This window comes from Scyliorhinus torazame, chromosome 19, assembly GCF_047496885.1.
Source record: "Scyliorhinus torazame isolate Kashiwa2021f chromosome 19, sScyTor2.1, whole genome shotgun sequence".
Lineage (NCBI taxonomy): Eukaryota > Metazoa > Chordata > Chondrichthyes > Carcharhiniformes > Scyliorhinidae > Scyliorhinus > Scyliorhinus torazame.
The window spans coordinates 97325609-97348192 of NC_092725.1; the positions used below are offsets into that span (position 1 = coordinate 97325609).

Below are 22584 nucleotides of genomic sequence, written 5' to 3' on the forward strand. Positions count from 1 at the left end.
CGCAGAAAGTTAGTATGCAGTTGCAGCAGGTGATAAGGAAGGTTAATGGAATAGAGTAGGGGAGAATGTGCAAACTCCACACGGCCAGTGACCCGGGGCCGGGATTGGACCTGGGTCCTCGATACTGTGAGTCAGCAGTGCTGACCACTGCGCCACCGTGCTGCCCTATTTTGGTCCCCTTACTTGAGGAAGGATGTAAATGCATTAGAGGTGGTGCAGAGAAGGTTCACTGGATTGATTCCCGGGATGAAGGGCTTGTCTTATGAAGACAGATTGAGCTGTTTAGGCCTATACACGCTGGAGTTTAGAAGAATGAGAGATTTAATTGAGGTATATCAGATGGTAAAGGGGGTTGACACTGCAGATGTCGAGCAGCTGTTTCCCCTTGTTGGACAACGAGAATGAGAGGCCATAGTTTTAGGCTAAGGGGTGGCAGATTTAAAACGGAAATGAGGAGGAATTACTTCACTCAAAGGGTTGTGAATCTGTGTAATTCTCTACTCCAGAGTGCAGTGAGCACTGGAACACTAAACCAATTTAAGGAGGAGATTGATAGGTTTTTAATTAATAGCTGAAGGGTTATGGGGAGCAGGCTGGGAGGTGGAGATGAGGCAGAGATTAAATCAGCCATGGACTGCCTGCTGTGATAGTGGAGTCGGACACTTTAGGAACTTTCAAGCGGTTATTGGATAGGCACATGGAGCACACCAGAATGACAGGGAGTGGGATAGCTTGATCTTGGTTTTGGACAATGCTCGGCACAACATCGAGGGCCGAAGAGCCTGTTCTGTGCTGTTATGTTCTATGATCTCATTGAATGACGGAGCAAGCTTGACTTGCTGAATTGCCTACTGGTCCTTGTTCTTATGTTCTATATTCTCTCTGAAGTGTACATGGAGCTGTTTAAAATAATTTATAATTCTTTAATGCTCCACTTTGGTGACCGTTGCATCAGAATTTAACCAGGACTTTTGACAGCATGCAGACTTTATTGTTTGGCATAGTAAGCCTGTTGATTACACGCAGTGACATTTAGCGGATGAAAAGTGCATTTAACTTATTATAAATCATGATATATATTTTCACTGCTCAGAGCATTCTTCTATAACATGTGAAAATATTACAATTGCTTTTATGTATGGCTCTGCAATATTTCACTGTCACTGACCATTGCAATGAAGAGCTTTGAGCACCACTCAATACATGGCACCAATCTGCACCAATTATCAGAAGTTGTACCTCCAAGGAGAGCAGCATTGTTCCCCCATCCTGATCACCATCCGCCTGTAACTAAAATCATGGGTTTTGGTAGAATAAATAGGAAGAAATTGTCTCCAGTGGTGGTTTGGTCGGCAATCAGAGGACACAAATTAAAGTAATTGGGTAGAGGATCAGACTGGGGAGATGAGAGTTTCTTTTTGCCGAAGTAAGGTATGATCTGGCTGCTCTGTCTGAAAGGGTAGTCAAAGCAGGTTTAATAGTTTTGAAGAGGAAATTGGAGAAATGCTTCAAGTGAGAAAATTGAAATGCTATGGGGCGAGGAGCAGAGAAGTGGGACTAATTGGTAGCCGACCTGCCATAAACATGGTAGGCTCAATGGCCTTTTTCTTTGTTGTATGCTTCAAACTCAGAATTAATCTCATCTGCATTTTGTGGCCCCTTGCACTCTGCAATTAGTTTCCACTGTGGACTGCATTTCAGAAGTAGCTCATCTGTACTAAAGCGCTTTAAAACATCCACGGGATGCTATATAAACAAAAGCTTGTTCTTCCTCTGTAGGTCAAAGAGTTCAATTTCCGTGCAAAGTGCATCTACACAGCAGTCATGGTACGCAGGGTAATTCTAGCCCAAGGAGCAAACAAAGTAGATGACCGTGATTATTATGGAAACAAGCGTCTTGAGCTGGCTGGACAGGTGAGTTTGGTGCCTCGTGTTTCCTTCACTTCCACTTGCTTTTTCAATTGTGTGGCCATTGTCCTCCCATTCCTCTGTTTGGGTGGTCTTTTGTAACAGATCCCCATTTCCTTTGAATTCTGTGTTCCGGTCCATCCCATAGCGATTCAAGAGGGGATATAGCTCCGTGTCCTGAGCAGACCCAATGGGCTGAATGGCCTACTTCTGCTTCTATGTCTTAGAGTCTGTGTGTAAGTTGACAGTCCCATTTACTAGCCAGTCAGTCTAAGAGGTGAAAATGTCTTACTTATTCCTGATGTTGGGCTTGAACCATGTTGAGAAACTATAGATATATATGTTTTTGTTGTATTTCACCCATCTTACACCAGGTCGATTTTACTTTTCGGCCTTAGTTTGAGATTGATAGCAATATTTTCACACTTCATTATCGTGCACTATACCCCTATCCTTTCATGTCTTTATATCTGTAAATCTATCTGAGTGAAGAAATGTCTCCTCATCTCAGTCATAAATGGCCAACCCCTTGTTTTCAGACTGTGACCCCTGGTTCTAGAGCTCCCACACTCCCAAAAGCCAGAGGAAGCATCCTTCCTCCATCTGCTCTGTCAAGCCCTGTAAGAATATGACTATGGCATCCAGGAGCCCTAGCTAAACTGGAGTCGATGGGAATCGGGGAGGAAAACTCTCCGCTGGTTGCAGTCATACCTGGCACTCGAGATAGTTGTGGTGGTTGGAGGTCAATCATCTCAGCTCCAGGACATCACTGCAGGAGTTCCTCAGGGGAGTGTCCTAGGCCCCAACCATCTTCAGCTGTTTCATCAATGACCTCCCTTCCATCATAAAGTCAGAAGTGAGGATGTTTGCGGCATGTTCAGCACCATCCGTGACTCCTCAGATAATGAAGCAGTCCATGTCCAAATGCAGCAACGAAATCCAGGCTTGGGCTGACAAGTGGCAAGTTACATTCATGCCACGCAAGTGCCAGGAAATTACTATCTCCTACAAGAGAGGATCTAACCATCGCCCGTTGACATTCAATAGCATTACCATCGCTGAATCCTCCACAATCAACATCCTGGGGGTTACCATTGATTAGAAACTGAACTGGACTAGCCATATTAATACAGTGGCTACCAGGGCAGGTCAAAGGTTAGGGATCCTACGGCGAGTAACTCACCTGACACCCCCCCCCCCCCCCTTCCAAAAAAAAAGCCTGTCCACCATCTACAAGGAACGAGTCAGAACTGTAATGGAATACTCTCCACTTGCCTGGATGAGTGCAGCTCCAACAAGGTCGACACCATCCAGGACAAAGCAACCCGCTTGAATGCTCCCCCTTGCACAAACATTCAAACCACCACTAACAAACAGTGATAGCCGTGTGTACCACCTAAAAGATGCACTGCAGTAACTCACCAAAGTTCCTTAGACAGCACCTTCCAAACCCACGACCACTACTACCTAGAAGGATAAGAGCAGCAGATACCTGGGAACCCCATCACCTGGGGTTCCCCTCCAAGTGACTCACCACCCTGACTTGGAAATATATCGCCGTTTGTTCACTTGTAGCTGGGCAACATCCTGGACCTCCCTCTCTAACAGCACAATGGGTGTACCTACACCTCAAGACTGCAGCCGTTCAAGAAGGCAACTTGCTACCACCTTCTGAAGGGCAACCAGGGATGGTCAATAAATGCTGGCCTAATCAGCAATGCCCACATCCTGTAAAATTATTATTATTTTTTTTAAAGAATATTTTCTTTTAAAGAGATCGTCTCCCATTCTATCTATTTTTTTTCTATAAATTTAGAGTTCCCAATTATTTTTATTTCCAATTAAGGGGCAATTTGGCGTGGCCCATCCACCTACCCTGCACATCTTTGGGTTGTGGGGGTGAGACCCATGCATATTATTTCCAATAAGGGGCAATTTGGCGTGGCCAATCCACCCACCCTGCACATCTTTGGGTTGTGGGGGTGAGACCCACGCATATACGGAGAATGTGCAAACTCCACATGGTCAGTGACCCGGGGTCGGGATCGCAGCCGGGTCCTTGGCGCCGTCAGGCAGCAATGCTAGCCACTATGCCACCCACACCTCCCATTCTGAATTCTCTCACATTTCTGGTACATTCTCCCCATGTTTGCCTGGGGGTGGGGGGTGGGGGTGGGGGGGGTGGGGATCACCCCCTTACAAACTTGCAACTCCCTGTAAAAATTCCCATCCTCTGGCAACACAAAACAGCCACCACACCCAAGCTTCACAGATTTAGCTGTTCCATCTCGCTCCAACTCTCAGTTCTCCCCCTGTTTATCATCCGTTATAAAAGTCATTTGCCTCTTCTGGCATCTCAAAGTACTACTCCCGACTGTTGAATGTAGCCCAAAGTTTTGCCGAGTACAACACACCAAACTGAAACTGCCTTCGATATAGTACATCATTGGCCCTTTGAATCCTGCACGCCTGTCTGCCAGCTCCACACCAATCCCCTGGTATAATCAGACATGACTCCCCTCCCATTCGCAGTCTCGCTTCTCCCTGACTCACCTCAGAATCTTCTCCTTCTCCATGAACTTGTGCAATTGCACAATTACCGCCCACAGTGGCTCCCCCGTTCTCGGCTTCTGCCTCAAGGACCTGTGGGCCCGGTCCACCTGTGGGGCCTTGGCAAGCACCTTGTCCACCAGCCCGGTCAGTATCCTCGACACATACATTGTGGCGCTCGTTCCTTCCATATCCTCTGGTAGTTCCACAATTCGCAAGTTCTGCTGCCTGAACCTGCTCTCTTGTTCTTCCACCTTCACTCGTAGTGACTTGCATAGATCCCTCAAGATCCCCACCTCCTCCTCCAAAGGCCTTTTGTCCAGTTGCCATGCAGCTCTTTCCTTTGCTGATGAAATTCCTCCTTGATAAAGGTTATTAACTGGTCCATCTGGGGCTTTCCCACTGACAGCGATCCTTCCCCCTCTGCCAATCTCGAAATTGTTACTGCATCACAGGTCCCCTCCAACTCCTTAGCCAGGTCTTTAACTATTTTTTGTCAATTCATCTACATTGTAGTGAATTCTGTGTGCATTCAGATCGAGTGCATTTAATTTTGCCGTTGATCATATTTTTCAAATTTTTAAAAACGCTATTTGTTTCCACTGGCTTCCAATTTCACTAATTATCTTTATCCCTACCGTTGTCAGTTTTGTTTCTCTCCTGTCTGAATTCCTTCTTCGGTTCCCATCCCCCGGCAACATGATTTAAACCTTTCCCAATAGCAAATCTCCCTGTGAGGACATTGGTGTCGGTCCTGCTAAGGTGTACCATATCATCGTACACTCCCTGTATAAATATCCTACAATATACGTGGCCTGGTAGACATACACAATCCAAGCCACTCCTCACGATCCAAAATCTCTAATGGCAAACTAACGCTGCCTTGCTGTTAGGAAGTCAAAGATAGTTTTATTGGATTTATATTTGTATTGATAAAGTATAGTTTTAGGTGGGTTTCATTTTAATGTTTCTGTACCTGGAAGGATAAAGCCATTAGATTCATGCTGGACAGAGTGTTTGTATATGCGGGTTGCTTAAGTTCCTACTGTTTTATTGTGCTTAGGGCTACCGTGTGAAGAATAAGTAGAAGTAATTTGGTGCTTAGCACCAGGAGGCCAATTCCACAGGGAAGGTCTTTCCTTTGTTCTAAGTTTTAACTGAAAGCCAGAGCTGTTGGAGCAGGTCACTGAGGAGTGAACAGCTCTTAACTCTGCCAGGAGAAACGTACAGGACAAGGGAGTTGCAAAGATGTAGGCTTCCTGAAGAACAAGATACAGTCCAGATAACCAGGGAATTGGGGCAGAAAGACTGTCTCAGAAGTCTGGAGTTAAGTGAACAGGGACCAAGATATTGTTCAGAAGTCCAGGAAGAGTAAACAAAGTGTTCTGTGTCAGAGACAATCGTAATCACTAGATTTTAAGTGGACAGCAGACTTCAGAAGTCGATGAAATGTTTGATGTAATTTTTAATACGGTTTGGGAATCAAGAGTTAGAGCTATTGTGAGCAGTTTGCACAGCAGTCGAGACCAAGAAATGCTAAAGGGGCTTGTGTGAAATCCTGCACTGGATTCGCTGTTAAATGTGGAGCAAAAGCTTTGTTTGATAGTGTCAATTATAAAACCTGGACTAGATTTCAGAATGCAAACCGCCAAGGGAAAGCGTTATTCAGAGAAAAGACTTTAGTGTGTTTTTGGGAGTGGAGTTCGGAAACTCTCGTGACAATCATCTGGGGGTATTCGGAGTAGAGCCACAGATATTAACTTGAGTTCAGAGTGGAGTGTGTATTTGACCACCATCATCTTGTGTGCTTTTTGTGTTAATGAGTCCATTGTATCTTCAGATGTACTTTGTAATCCCATGTTAATCTTTAAATCTGTGTTTTAAACTAAGTGGGGAGTAAAGTATAATCCAACCTTTCATGTTTAATAACTTTGTTAAATCTAGTTAGTGACCCTGTGACTGTTCCTCCGCGTTTTATATTTTAAAAAAGTTAGGTCTTTTAAGCCAGGGTTTAATTCTGGGATCTTCCTGTCCAGTTATAACATCAACTGGGATCGTAGCACTGCGCCCATGCAAACCTCCTCATCACGCTTTAACCCCTATATTCTCCCTAACCCCAGCACACTCTCAGCCCGACCACAGCTACCTGAGTATTCCGATTTCCGCTCCTCTTCCACATCCTGACCTGATCCCCACTCTGAAGCAATCCAATCTTGACTCATGCCAATCCTTCCTCACCCCCTAATGTGTGCTGACCCTCCTAACCCCACAATAGAATTTCCACCCATGGCATGCTAGCACGTCTCAGCTGAACGGCTGCACATGCTTCGATATTTCCTGACTATTCTCCTGGGGATGTGGGGTGGGGAGGGAGACATCCGCAGCTGTGCTGCTGTTCACAAATCCCTGGCAGTAGGTTGTGTTTCTGTAGAAGGCCCCTTCACTCTCACTCGGCGCACTCTCCATCCTCAACCGCATGAGGTGCAAGGCCAGAGACATCAGAGCATGAGAAAAGAAGATGGGATTTTATTCCTTGTTTCGTCAATGAATATAAAATGACCAAACTAACAAACTTCATTAGCTATAGCTTATCTATATCGAGCTTGATGGCTAAATATTTCATCGCAATAAAGAATTCACTATTTATATCTTTGTCAACAGTGAAAATTGTTATTTAAACAATCTGTGGCGGTTGGTTTCAAAATTTCTACATGTTATTTTGAAGTTAGATTACAAACTTATGTTTGTCTTACTCTGGGATAAGGTACGAGACTGCAATGAATGGTCCAAAGAGGGAGGTGTAGTTTCTATATTGGGAATGTAATGAGACAAAGAACTCTTGTGTTCAAAATTGTGGAGACAATGGGTTTTAATTCCACACCACATGGGACAGGGGAAATTGGAATCTGCATTGGCTTGTAGATAAGAGTGGAGCAGCTAACAGTCAGTTCAGTTGCATAGGACCGCCTTAAGCCCATCGGCCACTTGAGATTTGGTGGGCTTCGAGCCAGTGGAGGTGTTTGTAAAACCTGCCAGTTTTCCAGCTTAATCTTTCACCTTAATATTCTGTGTTTTTAATGTGTTCATTATCTCCTCTATTCTTTGTTGTCAGTTTTTGTCCCTAATGCTGCTCGCTTTGTTGGTGAGAGATATGGAACAGTCCCAAAACCTGGGCACCCTGGAAAGCAAGGGATTTCCCCAGCGACAAAGGAATAAAACGTTGACTTTAGAGATTGTCTAATCCTAGCCTCTCCGATAATGTAATTAAATCTGCCCTCCTGTCTTTAAATTCACAACGAGATTGTGTGAAAGGAGAATTTGGCACTCAGAAGGCTTCAAAGATAAATGGGGATCTCAAGGTACCTAATTAGAATTCCCTGACATTAAACTAATTAGTGATGGTATATTCAGGAAGCTTAATTTCTATATTAAATATGTAATTGTTTTCCATGTATGTTAAATGCCACTGACGAGCTGTTTGCAGATGAATGAATTAATTCCAAAGCATTACCAGATTTATTGAAACCAAAAGTGAAACCCAATATGAATGTTATCATGAATTCTACATCCCTCTCGCCTACTCCGGTCCCCTTTTATTCTCTTTCCTCTCCCGCTCCACAGCTTCTCTCTCTGCTGTTTGAAGACTTGTTCAAAAAGTTCAATTCAGAGTTGAAGAAGATTGCGGACCAGATCATCCCCAAGCAGCGGGCAGCCCAGTTCGATGTTGTGAAACACATGCGACAAGACCAGATCACTAATGGCATGGTTAATGCCATCTCAACAGTAAGCATTTCTGTCCTATGTGGTTGAAATCTAAAGTTGCTTTTGAGTGTCATTTTGTTTCTCAGCCTTGTTTGGAAGATAATTGAGTGTTTTGCTCTCAGAGGTGGCATAGCAAGCTACGGGCTATCCACCACTGCCTAAAGGCAACTAAGATAGGTAATAAATGCCAGCCTTGCCAGCGAAACCCACATCCAAAATCTTGGAAAAACAAAATATTGCAGATGCTGGAATTCTGAACTGGAAACAAAATGCTGGAACAAGTTAGGCAGCATCTGTGGAACAAGAAATGGAGTTAACAATTCAGTTTGATGACCTTTCATCAGACCATGGAAAAGTTAGATATGTAATAGGTTTGGGTCAAGGGCAAAAAGCAGGTCTGTGATGAGGTTGAAGACAAGAGAGAATGAATGACAGAAGTCTTCCAGGGCCAAAGGGAATGCTGCTGATGGGCAAGAAAAAGAAGTAAAAGATGTGCCCTGAACAAGTGTGCTGCTGCCTGAAAGCAAAATAAGACAAACGTTAAAACATGCAAAGAAAGAAAACAAATGTGGACAAAGTTTGCCATAAGACATAGGAGCAGAATTAGGCCATTTGACCCATCGAGTCTACTTTGCCATTCAATCATGGCCGATATGTTTGTCATCCACACTCTCCTGCCTCTGTAACCTCTGATCCCCTTATTAATGAAGAACCTATCTATCTCTGACTTAAAGACGCCGATTTGGCCTCCACAGCCTTTTGCGGCAAGAGTTCCACAGATTCACTACTCTGGCTGAAGAAATTCCTCCTCATCTCAGTTTTAAAGGATTGTCCCTTCAGCCTGAGGCTGTGCCATCGGGTTCTAGTTTTTCCTACCAGTGGAAACAACCTCTCCACGTCCACTCTATCCAGGCGTCCCAGTATCCTGAAGTTTCAATAAGATCCCCCTCATCCTTCTAAACTCCAATGAGTTCAGACCCAGAGTCCTCAACCACTCCTCATATGACAAGCTCTTCATTCCAATCCAAGAGCTCGAAAAGGCATCGACCGAGCAGAGCAACAGGATCTTCGCCCTGGAAGCAGAGATAAAAAAGTTGGTGGTGACAGGTTCTATGGTGATATTCCAGAATAAAGAACATTATTTCACCATCCCGGCAGAGGCGGACAAGTGTGTACGTGTGAATGGCTTGAACAAAAGACTAATAAGGCAGCAGTGAGGAAGACACCGGTAGAGAGAGAAAAAGTGGACAATTTTTGCGTGGGTTGGCACTACCTCACTATGGGCAGGAGCACGGGCTCATAGGAAGGAGGGGCGAGGGGCAGGAGAGGGTGAGGAGGAGACAGAAAGGACAGCAACGGGATCGGACATAGAAGGGTGAAAGCTAGCGGCAGGAAGTATGAAAGAGCGGGAGGCCGCGGCGCATCTCTCAGTGGGGAGGGAGCACCTGGCAGGGGGAGTTGGGGGGGTGGAAGGGGGGAATGAATAGAGCGGGGGAAGATGGAAAGGGGGATTGAGTGGGGAATCGGGACCATGGGGGGAACACAGTGATCAGGAAAGGAATGGTCTTAGACTGGCTTCAGCAGGTTAGGTTCGGGTTGATGGAACAAGATGGCACCTCAGGCAGCACTTTTGAGGGTCCCTAAACAAAGGGAAACCCCCGAGTGCAGGGTTCACCCACGTGGCGTACACACAGTTGGCAGCCATGTTTGGTTACCCTGGACAAAGGGAAACCCCGGAGCGTGGGGGCTCAGCCTAATAGTGAGAACGGTGAAAGCGGCCATTTTTGATGGCCCTCTTTAAAAAAGGGGAAACCCTGGAGTTGAGAGACTCCTCCATCAGGTAAGTATGGTTGATCCCGCAGGAAGTGGGGGGGACAGAAACCCCCCCCACCAGGATAGTCACCTAGAACTTTAACAGCCCGGTGAAAAGATCCAGAGTCTGTTGGGATGGTCGGAAACAACTTCCTCCCAAAGCCCCGCATCTGCAAGTACCAGAAGCTCCCTTCCTGCGCCACTCCAAACTTCTCATTCAACTCCTCCAAGCCCGCAAACTGCCCTCCCAGAAACCGATCCGTCAGCTCCCTGATGCCCTCTTTCCCCCCCCCCCCCCCCCTCCCCCCCCCCCCCCCAATCCCCGGAACCTCGCATCCATCCTCCCTGGCTCAAATCCATAAAGTGTTACATCTCCAATGTTTACATGGGAAGAGGCTGGAGAGTGGGGGTGACAGAGGAGTGGGCCAGGGCATCACTGGGAGAACGGTCCCATCGGAATACTGAAAGGGAAGGGAAAAATGTGTTTGGTGTTGACAGCACACTGGGAAAATGACTTTCCTGCCCACTTCCCATATCCCCAAAGGGAATCCTACCATGATTCTGGTTAAGAGCAGACGTGCAGGAAATGTGACGAACACCGTAGAGGAGCTCTGTTAGCCAGGTTGGGAAGGGAATCCTTGATTTCTGAGAAACGCAAAACTGAATATTGGTTGGGTCTTGCTGCATGCAGGTACCGACTGCTTCATTATAGAATCAAAAAAATCCCTACAGTGAAGGAGGCTATTCAGCCCATCAAATACTGACCCTCTGGAAGAGCACCCTAACTCGGCACGCCCCCCTGCTCCATCCCAATAACCCCACCTAACTTGTACATGTTTGGGCACTAAGGGGCAATTTAGCATGGCCAATCCACCTAACCTGCACACCTTTGGACTGTGGGAGGAAACCAGAGCACCCAGAAGAAACTGATGCAGAAATGGGGAGAACATGCAGACTCCCAAGGCCGGAATCGAACCTGGGTCCCTGGCGCTGTGAGGGACGAATTATCTGAGGAATTATCTACTGTTGTAGAAGGTGATCTCTTGGTGTACGATTACATTGCCTTTTTATATTTTGTTAGGATTTGCTTACTGGCGTTCTCTTGGAATATTGCCCCTATAAGACGCTATTTTCAAAATATTATCACTGTTTTGTCTATTGCAGGGAAATTGGTCTCTCAAAAGATTCAAAATGGACCGTCAAGGGGTGACTCAGGTATTGTCTCGTTTGTCTTATATTGCTGCTCTGGGAATGATGACCAGGATCTCCTCTCAGTTTGAAAAGACCAGGAAAGTAAGTGGTCCGAGATCACTTCAGCCATCACAATGGGGGATGCTGTGCCCATCAGACACTCCTGAAGGAGAGGTAAATATTCTAATTTTGAGTCTCTTGTGTTTTTTTTAAATATAAATTTATAGTTTTTCCAATTAAGGGGAAGTTTAGTGTGGCCAATCCACCTACCCTGCACCTCTTTCTGGGTTGTGGGGGTAAGACCCACTCAGACACTAGGAGAACATGCAAACTCCACACGGACAGTGACCCGGGGCCGGGATCAAACCCAGGGTCTCAGCAACTTGAGACAGCAGTGCTAACGACTGCGCCCCGGTGGCGTGCCATGCTGTGTGTTATTTAGAAAATTCCCATGCCCACTGGTATTGTTAATGCAACATTAGCAATAACACTTGAAAGGCAAATAGATTACAGGGTTAAGGAGAAAGAGTGAGTGAATGGGGATGGTTGGACGGCTCTTTCAAAGAGCCAGCACAAGTCTATTGGACCAAATGTCTCCTCCTGTGCAGTAAGATTCTATGATTACTTTTATCCCGCACATGTATTCACGGCGATATGAGCCGGAAGAAGTAACTAAATTAATATCCTGTATGCAAAGTGACCTTCCTAAAGTATGACTGCACCTCCCATTCTTAATCTCCTTCTGAATTATGACCAGTCAGTGTGTGTAAGGTAGGATTTGTTCATTGCCTTGAATTGGATTTTGTGAAACCCGTTATCAAAGTAGATCCGTAGACATTTGACTATAATAAGAATATGAGGGATAGTTGTGTGATTTCACACCTGCTTGGACTGCACATCAGGTCCTCGCATGATTCCTGACGTAGAATGTACGTCACAAATAGGTAATTCGACCTAACATTCAGTCCACACAAACCTCCTCCCACCCTACTTCTCACAGAACATAAGAGGAGCAGGCGATGACCATTCGGTCTCTCAGACCAGCTCCGTCATTCAATACGATCATGGTTGATCTTGAACCTTAACTTTCCTGCCCACTCCCCATATCCCCTGATTCCCTGAGAAACCATGAATCTACAGATCTCCGCCTTGAATATATTCAACAATGGAGCATCCGTAACTCTGAGATAGAGAATTATATACATTTGCAATCCTTTGAGTTCTAAATGATTGGTCCTTTAACCTGAGACTGATTTCCCCCATGTCCTAGATTCCCCAGTCAAGAAAACAGGCTCCCATTGTCTACCCTGTTAAGCCCCTTGTATGTTTCAATGAGATCACCTCTTATTTTTCAAAACTCCATAAAGGCCAAATTTACTCAGCTCCTCATCATAGGACAAACCTCTCATCCCAGGTACCAGCTTAATGAACCTTCACTGTACTGCCTCCAATGCAAGTATATTCTTCCTTGGATAAGGAGACCAAAACTACACAGAATACTTCAGGAGTACTCTCACCAAAGCCCTGTACAATTGTAGTCAGACTTCCTTTTTCTTGTACTCCCCTTGCAACAAAAAACATAGAACATACAGTGCAGAAGGAAGCCATTTGGCCCATCGAGTCTGCACCGACCCACTTAAGCCCTCACTTTCACCCTATCCCCGTAACCCAATAACCCCGCCTCACCTTTTTGTTCACTAAGGGCAATTTACCATGGCCAATTCACCTAACCTGCATGTCTTTTGACTTTGGGAGGAAACTGGAGCACCCGGAGGAAACCCATGCAGACACTGGGAGAGCGTGCAGACTCCGCACAGACAATGACCCAGTGGGGAAATCGAACCTGGGACCCTGGCGCTGTGAAGCCACAGTACTATCCACTTGTGCTGCCCAACTTGCCATTTGCCTTTACTTGCTGTGCCTGCATGCTAACTTAATATTCCTTGTGCAAGTATGCCCTAGTCCCTCTGAATACAAGGTGTGAAATTGGTAAATATTGGCTTAAAATAAATCAGATTTTCTATTTTTGCTACCAAAATAAATAACCTCGTGTTTCCCCACATTAAAGTCCATCTGCCAACTTGTTCACGTTTTTAATCTGTCTATATCTCTTTGTAGCGCCTTTGTGTCTTCCTCACAGCTTACATTCCCAACCAGCATTGCATCAGCAACAAACATAGATATGTTACTCTTGAACTCTTTGTCACCTTATCACTGTATCCTTCAATTTTTTTCTCCCTCATATACTAATCTAATTTCCACCCCAATGTTTGCAAAATTGAGATTAGCCGCCTGAATTCTGAGGTTTGCTCCCCGAGTTGGAACTCCACAACCAGTCCAAATTTTTGATGTGATTCTTTTTGTGGAAACCTGGAATGGTGCAGCACAGAAGGAGACCACTTGACCCATGTCTGTGACAGTGTTTTACTCGAGCATCTATAAACTTTAAGAATGGAAAACTAAATGTAACTATCCAGGCTGTTTAACAGGGAGCTGGAACTTTCCAGAACTTTCCTGCAGCTCAAGGGGTCTTTTTCCTGGATCATGTCTGCCTTCCTTTTATAAAGTAAGTGATCAATTATGTTTCATATTTTAAAGTCATTGTTGGTTTTGTTTTGTTCTTGTTACAGGCTTGTGGTTTGGTAAAGAATTTGGCTTTGATGACCCATATCACAACAGATATGGAGGATGGACCCATAATCAAACTTGCCTTTAATCTGGGTGTTGAAGATGTAAATCTGCTTTGTGGGGAAGAGCTTTCATATCCAAATGTGTTCATTGTATTTCTAAACGGTAGGAAACTCTTATTTGGTCCTACACTGGAGCACAATCGCTATTAACCTAGTGAGAATGTATTGAAGAGGCTAAACTGTCGGTTGCTCCATTGAACACCTAACAATATCCCGGTACCTGTGACGAAGTCTGTCCTGAACATCACCTTTATTGTATGAACTTTAATTCAAACTCATTGAATATAACTTTTCTCAATTGCTGTAAGGGTCCAAACTGAGTTTCAAACATCTCTGCTACGTTCTTCAGAGGATGCAGGGTGACTTACAAAATCAGCCAGAGGGCTGGATGATATACTGAGAGTGGGTTCCCTGTACCTCCGCATAAATTTCAGAGACCAGCCCATCTTCGTTTGGCCAGTTAGCCTCCGTTCAATTTTTCAGGGGACAGCTCTTTAATTGACATTAGGCAGGGCTTCTGTCCATCTCTTGGAGGACGTTCTACCTCCTATAGCAGCCAGACAGTCAGAACCAGCAGCACTGTGTCACACCAGATTGATGGCCACTGCCGGTATTGCAGGAGACCCAGGAGGAAGAGGAATGATGGATGTCCCCAAATCTAGGTAAGTCCACAATCATGCTGGGAGAGGGAGGGGAGGAGTGGTGGAATCCAGGGAGGTCGAGAGTGGTGGGGGAAGGGCTTCTGAATGGCCCAGGGAAGGAGGCACTTCCTACTTTTGCTGACCGGCCAGGAGACCTGAACCTGCTGGGCTATACAGGCTAGACGTAGGCCTCTCCTGATGCTCGTTATATCAAAGTGCCCACTTAAGGGGCTCAACTGGGCCAAGGGCAGGCAGTCCAGCCTACACTCTACCCCACCCCCTCGGGCTGCCATAAAATTGTGGTGGGGATAGATGGGTCCACCCTGATGGCATGGTGCCCTCCCTAATTAATGGATCCACCTGCTTGTTTTCCTGCCCATGGGAGGCCTGTGGTTTCAGTCTCCTGTGCTGAAGCCCCATCCTGGTCAGGGAGTATTGCAATGCGGTTCTCTGGTCCATGCAACTGCTTTTCCATATCACCTCCATGTCTCTACTGATCTGCCCATGTTTTAAACTATAGGCAGCCTTAAGGACTGTTTACCTCTGCCTCTATGTTTCTTTCAGGATGCAATAATGACCATTGAAGCCAATCAATAGTGTATCTTTAAGATTTCAGCCTATGCCCGGATGATAGATGTTGCATTTGGCAGCACCATGCGTGCATCTCCCTCTTTGCAGCAATATTGTAACTAACCTAAAACTGGAAGACTAATCCAACAACTGCAGCCATTGTTGTGGCCTTGGAATGCATTAAAGGCTGTTCGGCCCATCCAACTTTGTTGTTGATTATCCTAATCTTGTTAGCCCACTTTATTCCCATATCCCGTTCTGCCTTTTCCCCTTGAGACCCTCTCAAACCTATTCCTCAATGTCAACATAATTTCTGCTTCATTCTTTAACTCCAGCCATGAATTCTGCAACCTCATAACCCATGGTATAAATGAAAATGTACCTCCTCTCTACAGCCCTTAAATTTCACCTTGTCCCTGTAATTAATGCCATAAAACCTAGTTTTCCAGTAGCTTTTTGAATGTCTTTTCCAGCTGAGGTGCTGCATTTAATATCTTCTGGACATAAACATGAACCCCTCAGCCCACCCACATTCCCAATTCATAGTGTAATTATTACTTCTAATTTTTTTATTACCTGAATGTATAATTTCATTCTTACTGACAGTGAATACCACTTCATCCATTCTATAATAGCGTGCCTTTATAGTTGAGCCTTTAGCGCAATACAACATGCCAAGGGGCATCACATGAGCAAAATTTGACATTGAGCCACAGAAGGCGATAAAGGAGAAGATGATCAAAAGCTCCTATGTTTGTATCATATTCAAATTTCTTCTCTGCTCCCTGTGGTGTTGGATCTAAATCATTGATGTCAGGAGCAGAAATGATCCTGGAACCTTCGGTACCTTCTCAGTAGGAGCTGAGTTGACACTGCACAAGTTACTGTTGACAGAAAAAAGGGACCCTCTGTTCTGTCAGTTTGGGCTGTGTTTGAGTTTGCATTTTTATAGTTTGTTGACAGAACCTAGAGCTTTTTTTCACGTGCATCATGGCGGTAAACTAACACCAATTCCTCTGGTAGAAATGTTTCATTTTCATATGTAGTCCTTAAGAAAAAACAGGTCAATCCACATGTCAGCTAAGTAGAATTGTTAAGTAGTCATGAGCAAGATACAAATTACTTAGTACTTTCGAGCTAGAGTGCCTGCAATAGTTCAAAAGATTGTTCACTTTCACAGAACGGATATGGTTAAACTGACTTCCAAGTATTTTTTAATGTGCATACAACACCACGCTGAACAATAATACAGACACCAGTCTGAATTATTACTGTTGACACATGCAGTGAATTCTGTGTTTACACAGATGATAAACTTTTATCTAAGCTGTTGAATGCAATGGGCTGTCTATTCCTTTCCAATGCTGTTGCAGCATTTATACAGCACCTTATCACATTTAAACATTCCAGAGTCCTTCTCACAACGATTTATTTCACTGTTCTCTCCCACAATTAATACAAAAGATTTGCATTTGTATAGTGCCTTTCACAAACACTAAACGTTTCAAAGTGTTTTATAGCTACTGAAATATTTATGAAGTGTAATTACTGCTGTAAATGGCAGCCAGTTTGTACACCGCAAACTCCCACAAACATCAAAGTGTCAATGACTAGATAAACATAGAAACATAAAAAATGGGAACAGGAGGAGGCCATTCGGCCCTTTGAGCCTGCTCGTCATTCACTATGATCATGGCTGATCATCCAACTCGATAGCCTCATCCCGCTCACCCCCCAATATCCTTTGATCCCCTTTGCCCTAAGGGCTATATCTAACTTTCTTGAAACCATACAATGTTTTGACCTCAACTACTTCCTATGATGACGAATTCCACAGGCTCACCACTGGCTGGGTGAAGGAATTTTTCCTCAACTCTGTCCTAAATGGTCTACCCCGTATCCTCAGACTGTGACTCCTGGTTCTGGACACTGCCTCCATCGGGAGCATCCTTCTTGCATCCACCCTGTCTAGTCCTGTTAGAATTTTATAGGTTGCTATGAGATCCCCCCCCCCCCCTCATTCTTCTGAACTCCAGCAAATACAAACCTAACTGACTCAATCTCTCCACATAGATCAATCCCGCCATCCCAGGGATCACTCTGGTAAACCTTCGCTGCAACCCCTCTAGAGCAAGAGCATCCTTCCTCAGATAGGGAGACGAAAACTGCACACAATATTCCAGGCGTGGCCTCACCAAAGCCCTTTAGAATTGCAGCAAGACATCCCTGCTCCTGTACTCGAATCCTCTTGCTTCAAAGCCAACACACCATTTGCCTTCTTTGCCGCCTGCTATACCAGCATACTTCAGTGACTGGTGTACGAGGATACCCAGGTTTCATTGCATGTTCCCCTCTCCTAATTTATGGCCATTCTGATAGTCTGTCTTCTCGTTTTTTCTGCCAAAGTGGATAACCTCGCATTTATCCAAACTGTACTGCATCTTCCATTCATTTGTCCACTCACTCAACTTGTCCAAATCACACTGATGGACCATTGCATCCTCCTCCCAGCTCACCAGCCCACCCAACTTGGTGTCATCTGCAAATTTAGAGATATTACATTTTGTTCCATCGTCTAAATCATATATATAATATATATATATATATATAGTGAATAGCTGGGGTTCTAGCACCGATCCCTGTGGTAGCCCACTATTCACTGTCCGCCAATTTGAAAAAGACCCGTTAATTCCTACTCTTTGTTTCCTGTCTGTCCAGCAGTTTTATATCCATTGTAAGCTGTTTCTTGTGATGCTAACTTCTGAAGATGGATAAATATTGGCCAGGACCAGGGAGAACACCCCTGCTCTTCCTCAAAAATAGTGCTGTAGAATCTTTTGCATCTACCTGAGGGGGCGGTCTGTGCCTTAGTTTAACATCTCATCCAAAAGACACAACCTCCCAACAGTGCAGCAGTCCTCTAGCACCTCCAGTCTTGATTTCTGTGCTTGTGTCTGGAGTTGAACTTAAACCCAAAACCACAAACAAGAGTGCTGCCAACTGAGCCACAACTGATACAGAACTCAAGGCAATAAGATGACTGACAAGTGAAGATTTCTTTGGTTGTGTACATCACAAAAACTCCCTGTTCCTCACCAAATACTGCCCTTGAAACCAATTCTACAGGATAATATAATTGCCTAACTAATGAGTTCCTAACTTGCGCCATGTAGGGCAGTGGGAAGAGAGAGGACTTTTCATTGGGAGCTGGAGCACTCCTACTTGATTGAAGCAAGTCAGGATGTGACTTTACTAACATGCTTCTTAGAAGCAGGTTAGAGACAGCATTCCCACAGTCTGACTATTTGGAGTTCTATAGTTTAATCCATGTGCAAGAACAATGTCTGATTCACCACTTGTGCTACATTGGTTCTTTAAATGTTGTTTAGCTTCTAAATACTTGTACGTCAATCACATAGGTATATAGTTTCAAATCCTTGAGGGTGACTAGGCAAGCTGGTAACTTAGACCTAGTAGCTCCCACATCTAGAGATGCATGAGGCAGACAAAACACTCCATTCTCCCCTATCCGAAGCTAATGTTCTCACCTCGCTTCAACCTGTTGACCAGCTTGAGTTCAGACTGACAATCTGGCACTAGTTGCCATCTGAACACCGCATAACCTGATGGGCAGGTGCAATGACAAAGTCGGTGGTGTGGCCAACCCAACTGAGCCATCTTTTACTGATAATGAATAATATTGGAGGCTGTTTTCCTCCTTCAGCGCTGGGTGTAAAATCGCACAAGTATATGCCTAGAATCCTTCAGAAAGAACTGGTACCAATGGTAAAAAGTTTCTTGGCAGGTTTTCAGGTTCCGAGTTTCACGACCATATATGTGAGAGCAGAGACCATATCGCACTTTCGAACCTAAGCTTTGTTTTCCTTGAAAGCTTTTTACTGTTTCGAATCTTTTTAGTTGGTTGAAAGCTGATGAGGCATCACCTATTCTTGCAACAAGCTATTTGTTTGTGGCTCCTAAGATATGCCCAGATGGAGGACAGCACGGTGGCACAGTGGCTAGCCCTGCTGCCTCACGGCGCCGAGGTCTCATGTTCGATCCCGGCTCTAGGTCACTGTCCATGTGGAATTTGCACATTCTCCCCGTGTTTGCGTGGGTTCCGCTCCCACAACCCAAAGATGTGCAGGCTAGGTGGATTGGCCATGCTAAATTGCCCCTTAATTGGAAAAAATTAATTGAGTACTCTAAAATTAAAAAAAATATCTATGCCCAGATGGGTGAAGTCCTCTATGGTCTCAACTTTGTTCATTCCTGATATATAATAATAATAATCGCTTTTTGTCACAAGTAGGCTTCAATGAAGTTACTGTGAAAAGCCCCGAGTCGCCACATTCCGGGAGGCTGGTACGGGAATTGAACCCGCGCTGATGGTCCTGTTCTGGATTACAAGCCAGCTGTTTAGCCCACTGTGCTAAACTAGCCCCATGTCTGTTGTTAGATATTGGTCTGTTGTTTGGTGATTTTCTGTAATATTTTTTGCATCATGTTACTGTTTACGGTGAGTTCTATTCTCTGGCTGATTGCTAATCGAGTGAATGAGCTGTCGCAACTTTGTTATGCTGCCTTGATAGTGCAGCAATGTCATCAGCAACGTTCAAATACAAATTGACAAGCTAGTTAAGAAAGCGACATGGGATAATTGGATTGTAAATACAACCATTGAATTTTAAAAAACAGTAAAGTCATGTTAAACCTTTAAGAATGATTGGTTAGGCCTCAGCCAGAGTATTGTGTGCAGCTCTGGACACCACATGTTAGGAAGAATGTCAGGGCCGTGGAAGGGTAAAAAGGAGTCTTACCAGGGTGATACGAAGACAAAAGGTTATGTGGAGAGATTGGAGAAGCTGCAATTGTTCTTGGAGCATTGAAGATTAAATAGAGACTTCATTGAGCTATTGAAAATTGAGGGGTTCTGATAGATCGAATAGAGAGAAACTGTTTCCTGTCAAATGGTTTGGTAACCAGAGATTACCGATTTAAAATAATTGGCAGAAGAACTAGAAGTGAAATGAGAAATTTCTTCAGAAGATTATGATGTTGAATCCTTGAAAGCGTGGTCGAATCTGATTCCGTAGGAACTTTGAAAATACAATTGGGCATGTATTTTTTAATACCTATTCACGGGATGCAGGCATCGTTGGCTAAACTAGCATTTATTCCCCAGCCCTAATGGCCCTTGGGAAGGTGGCGGTTTGCTGCCTTCTTGAACCACATTTTGTAGGATGATGATGGATAGCGTTTTGAAAGAGTTGGTGCAGGTCTGGCAGACTGATTGGCCTCCTGCGCTGTAAGATTCTGTCTGACTGTTTGAGGAATCTACTTTGGATTGTAGGTGTTGAATATATTCCAAATGTAATCGCCCGCTCTCTCTCTCTCTCTCTCTCTCTCTGTTCATCTCAAAAGGTAACATCCTGGGTGTAATACACGACCACCAGAAGCTGGTGAAAACGTTCCGTTTGATGCGCCGAGCAGGATACATCAATGAATTTGTTTCTATCTCTACAAATCTGACAGATCGCTGTGTTTATATTTCTTCTGATGGAGGCAGACTTTGCAGGTATCAATAACCGGCAGTTAATCACTTTGGGCAATTCCAAGAGCAGATCTGTATTAATTCTAATTGTGGCATGCAGGATCGCCCGTGGTGCTGTCTTCTTATCTCCGCTGCACTGTGCGATGCTTGAATCTGCCCCATTTATCCTACCAGTGAAGAACAGAGGAAAAATGAAAGGGATGCAGTGGAAATGGACTATTTGGGATATTCATAAAATAATTGATAATGCTTGTAATAATAGGACAGGGAATTAAGGAGAAACGAGGCAACATGGACAGAAGATAGACATTGAAAGGGTTTGAGAATGGAACAATTGATGAGTGACGTTGATCGGTAGGCACCCGTGTTGGGCGACTCCTACTTTGTACATGAATATTCTAGAATTAGGAATTTAAATACTCTTAAAATTTATTTCTGAAAGGATGGTGGGAGCAAACTCAATGGCAACTTATTGACATGTTTTTGTTTATATTTTTATATAAACAGGAGAAGGAGGAATCCTTTGCAGGGCTATAGGGAAAGAGCAAGGGAGTAGGGCTAATTGGATAGCTCTGTCAAAGAACCGGCACAGGCAGGATAGGCCAAATGGCCTTCTCCGATGCTCTTGGATTTAATAATAAAAAAGAATGTGGCACCAAGGTGATTGTCTCTTAAGAAGTTCATCTCCAAGCGAAGGTAGACATCGAGCATATAAGCAATAATAGAACAGGTGACCACACGTTTGGTCAATGACATAGGGTTTGAAGGGGTGTCTTAAAGTAGGGGAGAGACTAAGAAGCAGAAAGGCTTAAGATGGGACTTTTAGAGATAGAGCCAGGCAGCTGGAGGCATTGTTGCCAATGGCGGAGCGATTAAAATTGGCTATGTGCAAGGAACCAGGATTGAAAGATATGCTGATGGGATGGAGGATGGTGGGAGGAGGCCACGGTATGGAACATGCACATTCATAAATTAAGAAGGTCAAATACCTTGTTTCTGTACTGTGCTGTGTAATTGGAGCTTGAGGTCCAGCACCTTGTACATCCCATTGCATCCCAGCAGAAGAGGAGGTCACAGCTCAGCAAACTAAAGCTCTGGGCTAAACATAATTCCTACCTTTATACCTGTGACTTTGTAATTAAAGCTGGAGTTGGCTGCGTTTAACTGACGGCCCTAGTAGTTATTATACATAATGGCTCTTCCAGAGACAAGATAAACTAGAGTAAACTCAGATGCAGCCACAGGGTTCATCGCTGAGAAGTATTGCAGAATGTTACAACTTATTTGCTTTATTCTTTCAGGGTTCAAAAGACATAGCTTTTGGAAGAGGAAAATGTCAAACTCTCTTCCATTCCCCAGTTGTCATGTGAATATAGCATGAAACACATTGTTAATCCTATTTGGTACTGCTAATAATCCAAAAAGACAGATCTCATCTGTTTCTGTGTTGTGACTTTGTTTCCCAGTTAAAGAGTGGTAATTGAATTTCTATCGCCTCTATCCTGTTATACTCTGGTTTCATTGTCTTGATATAGTACTTAACTTTTTAAGATCTGCTCATTAAAACTTAGGCGAGTGTTTGTACTTTACTTTGATACAAGTACCTACTGTTTATTTTCTGCTCTTTGCTGGAGCTCGCTGTACAAATAGCGAGCTTGCTGATGATCAGATGTCGCATGCCGTTCTTTGTCCTCATGAGTTGCTCTGGTGATAGTGGTAGAGCATGCAGAATACGTGTCCCCATGTCAGACGCTGCAAATAGAATATTTGAAACACTTTCATAAATCTGCACATTTTCATTAAACCTTTCCAAGTCATGCTCATTTTCTCTGACAGTCTGTATTGACCAAGGGATGGACTGTGGACTTTCATTATTTTGATATTGTGGGGGAAAAGTCAGCCAATA

At 44.3% G+C, this 22584-nt stretch overlaps 1 protein-coding gene across 1 annotated transcript in view; it reads left to right on the plus strand.

Moving 5' to 3' along the window:
- Nucleotides 1–22584, plus strand: part of polr3b (polymerase (RNA) III (DNA directed) polypeptide B) — a 106000-nt gene that overhangs the window by 30022 nt on the left and 53394 nt on the right. Inside the window, exons 12-16 of the mRNA XM_072484878.1 lie at nt 1780–1914; nt 8080–8241; nt 11197–11397; nt 13854–14016; nt 20549–20702. Coding sequence (XP_072340979.1) covers nt 1780–1914; nt 8080–8241; nt 11197–11397; nt 13854–14016; nt 20549–20702 — 815 coding nt within the window. The remainder of the gene's footprint in view (nt 1–1779; nt 1915–8079; nt 8242–11196; nt 11398–13853; nt 14017–20548; nt 20703–22584) is intronic.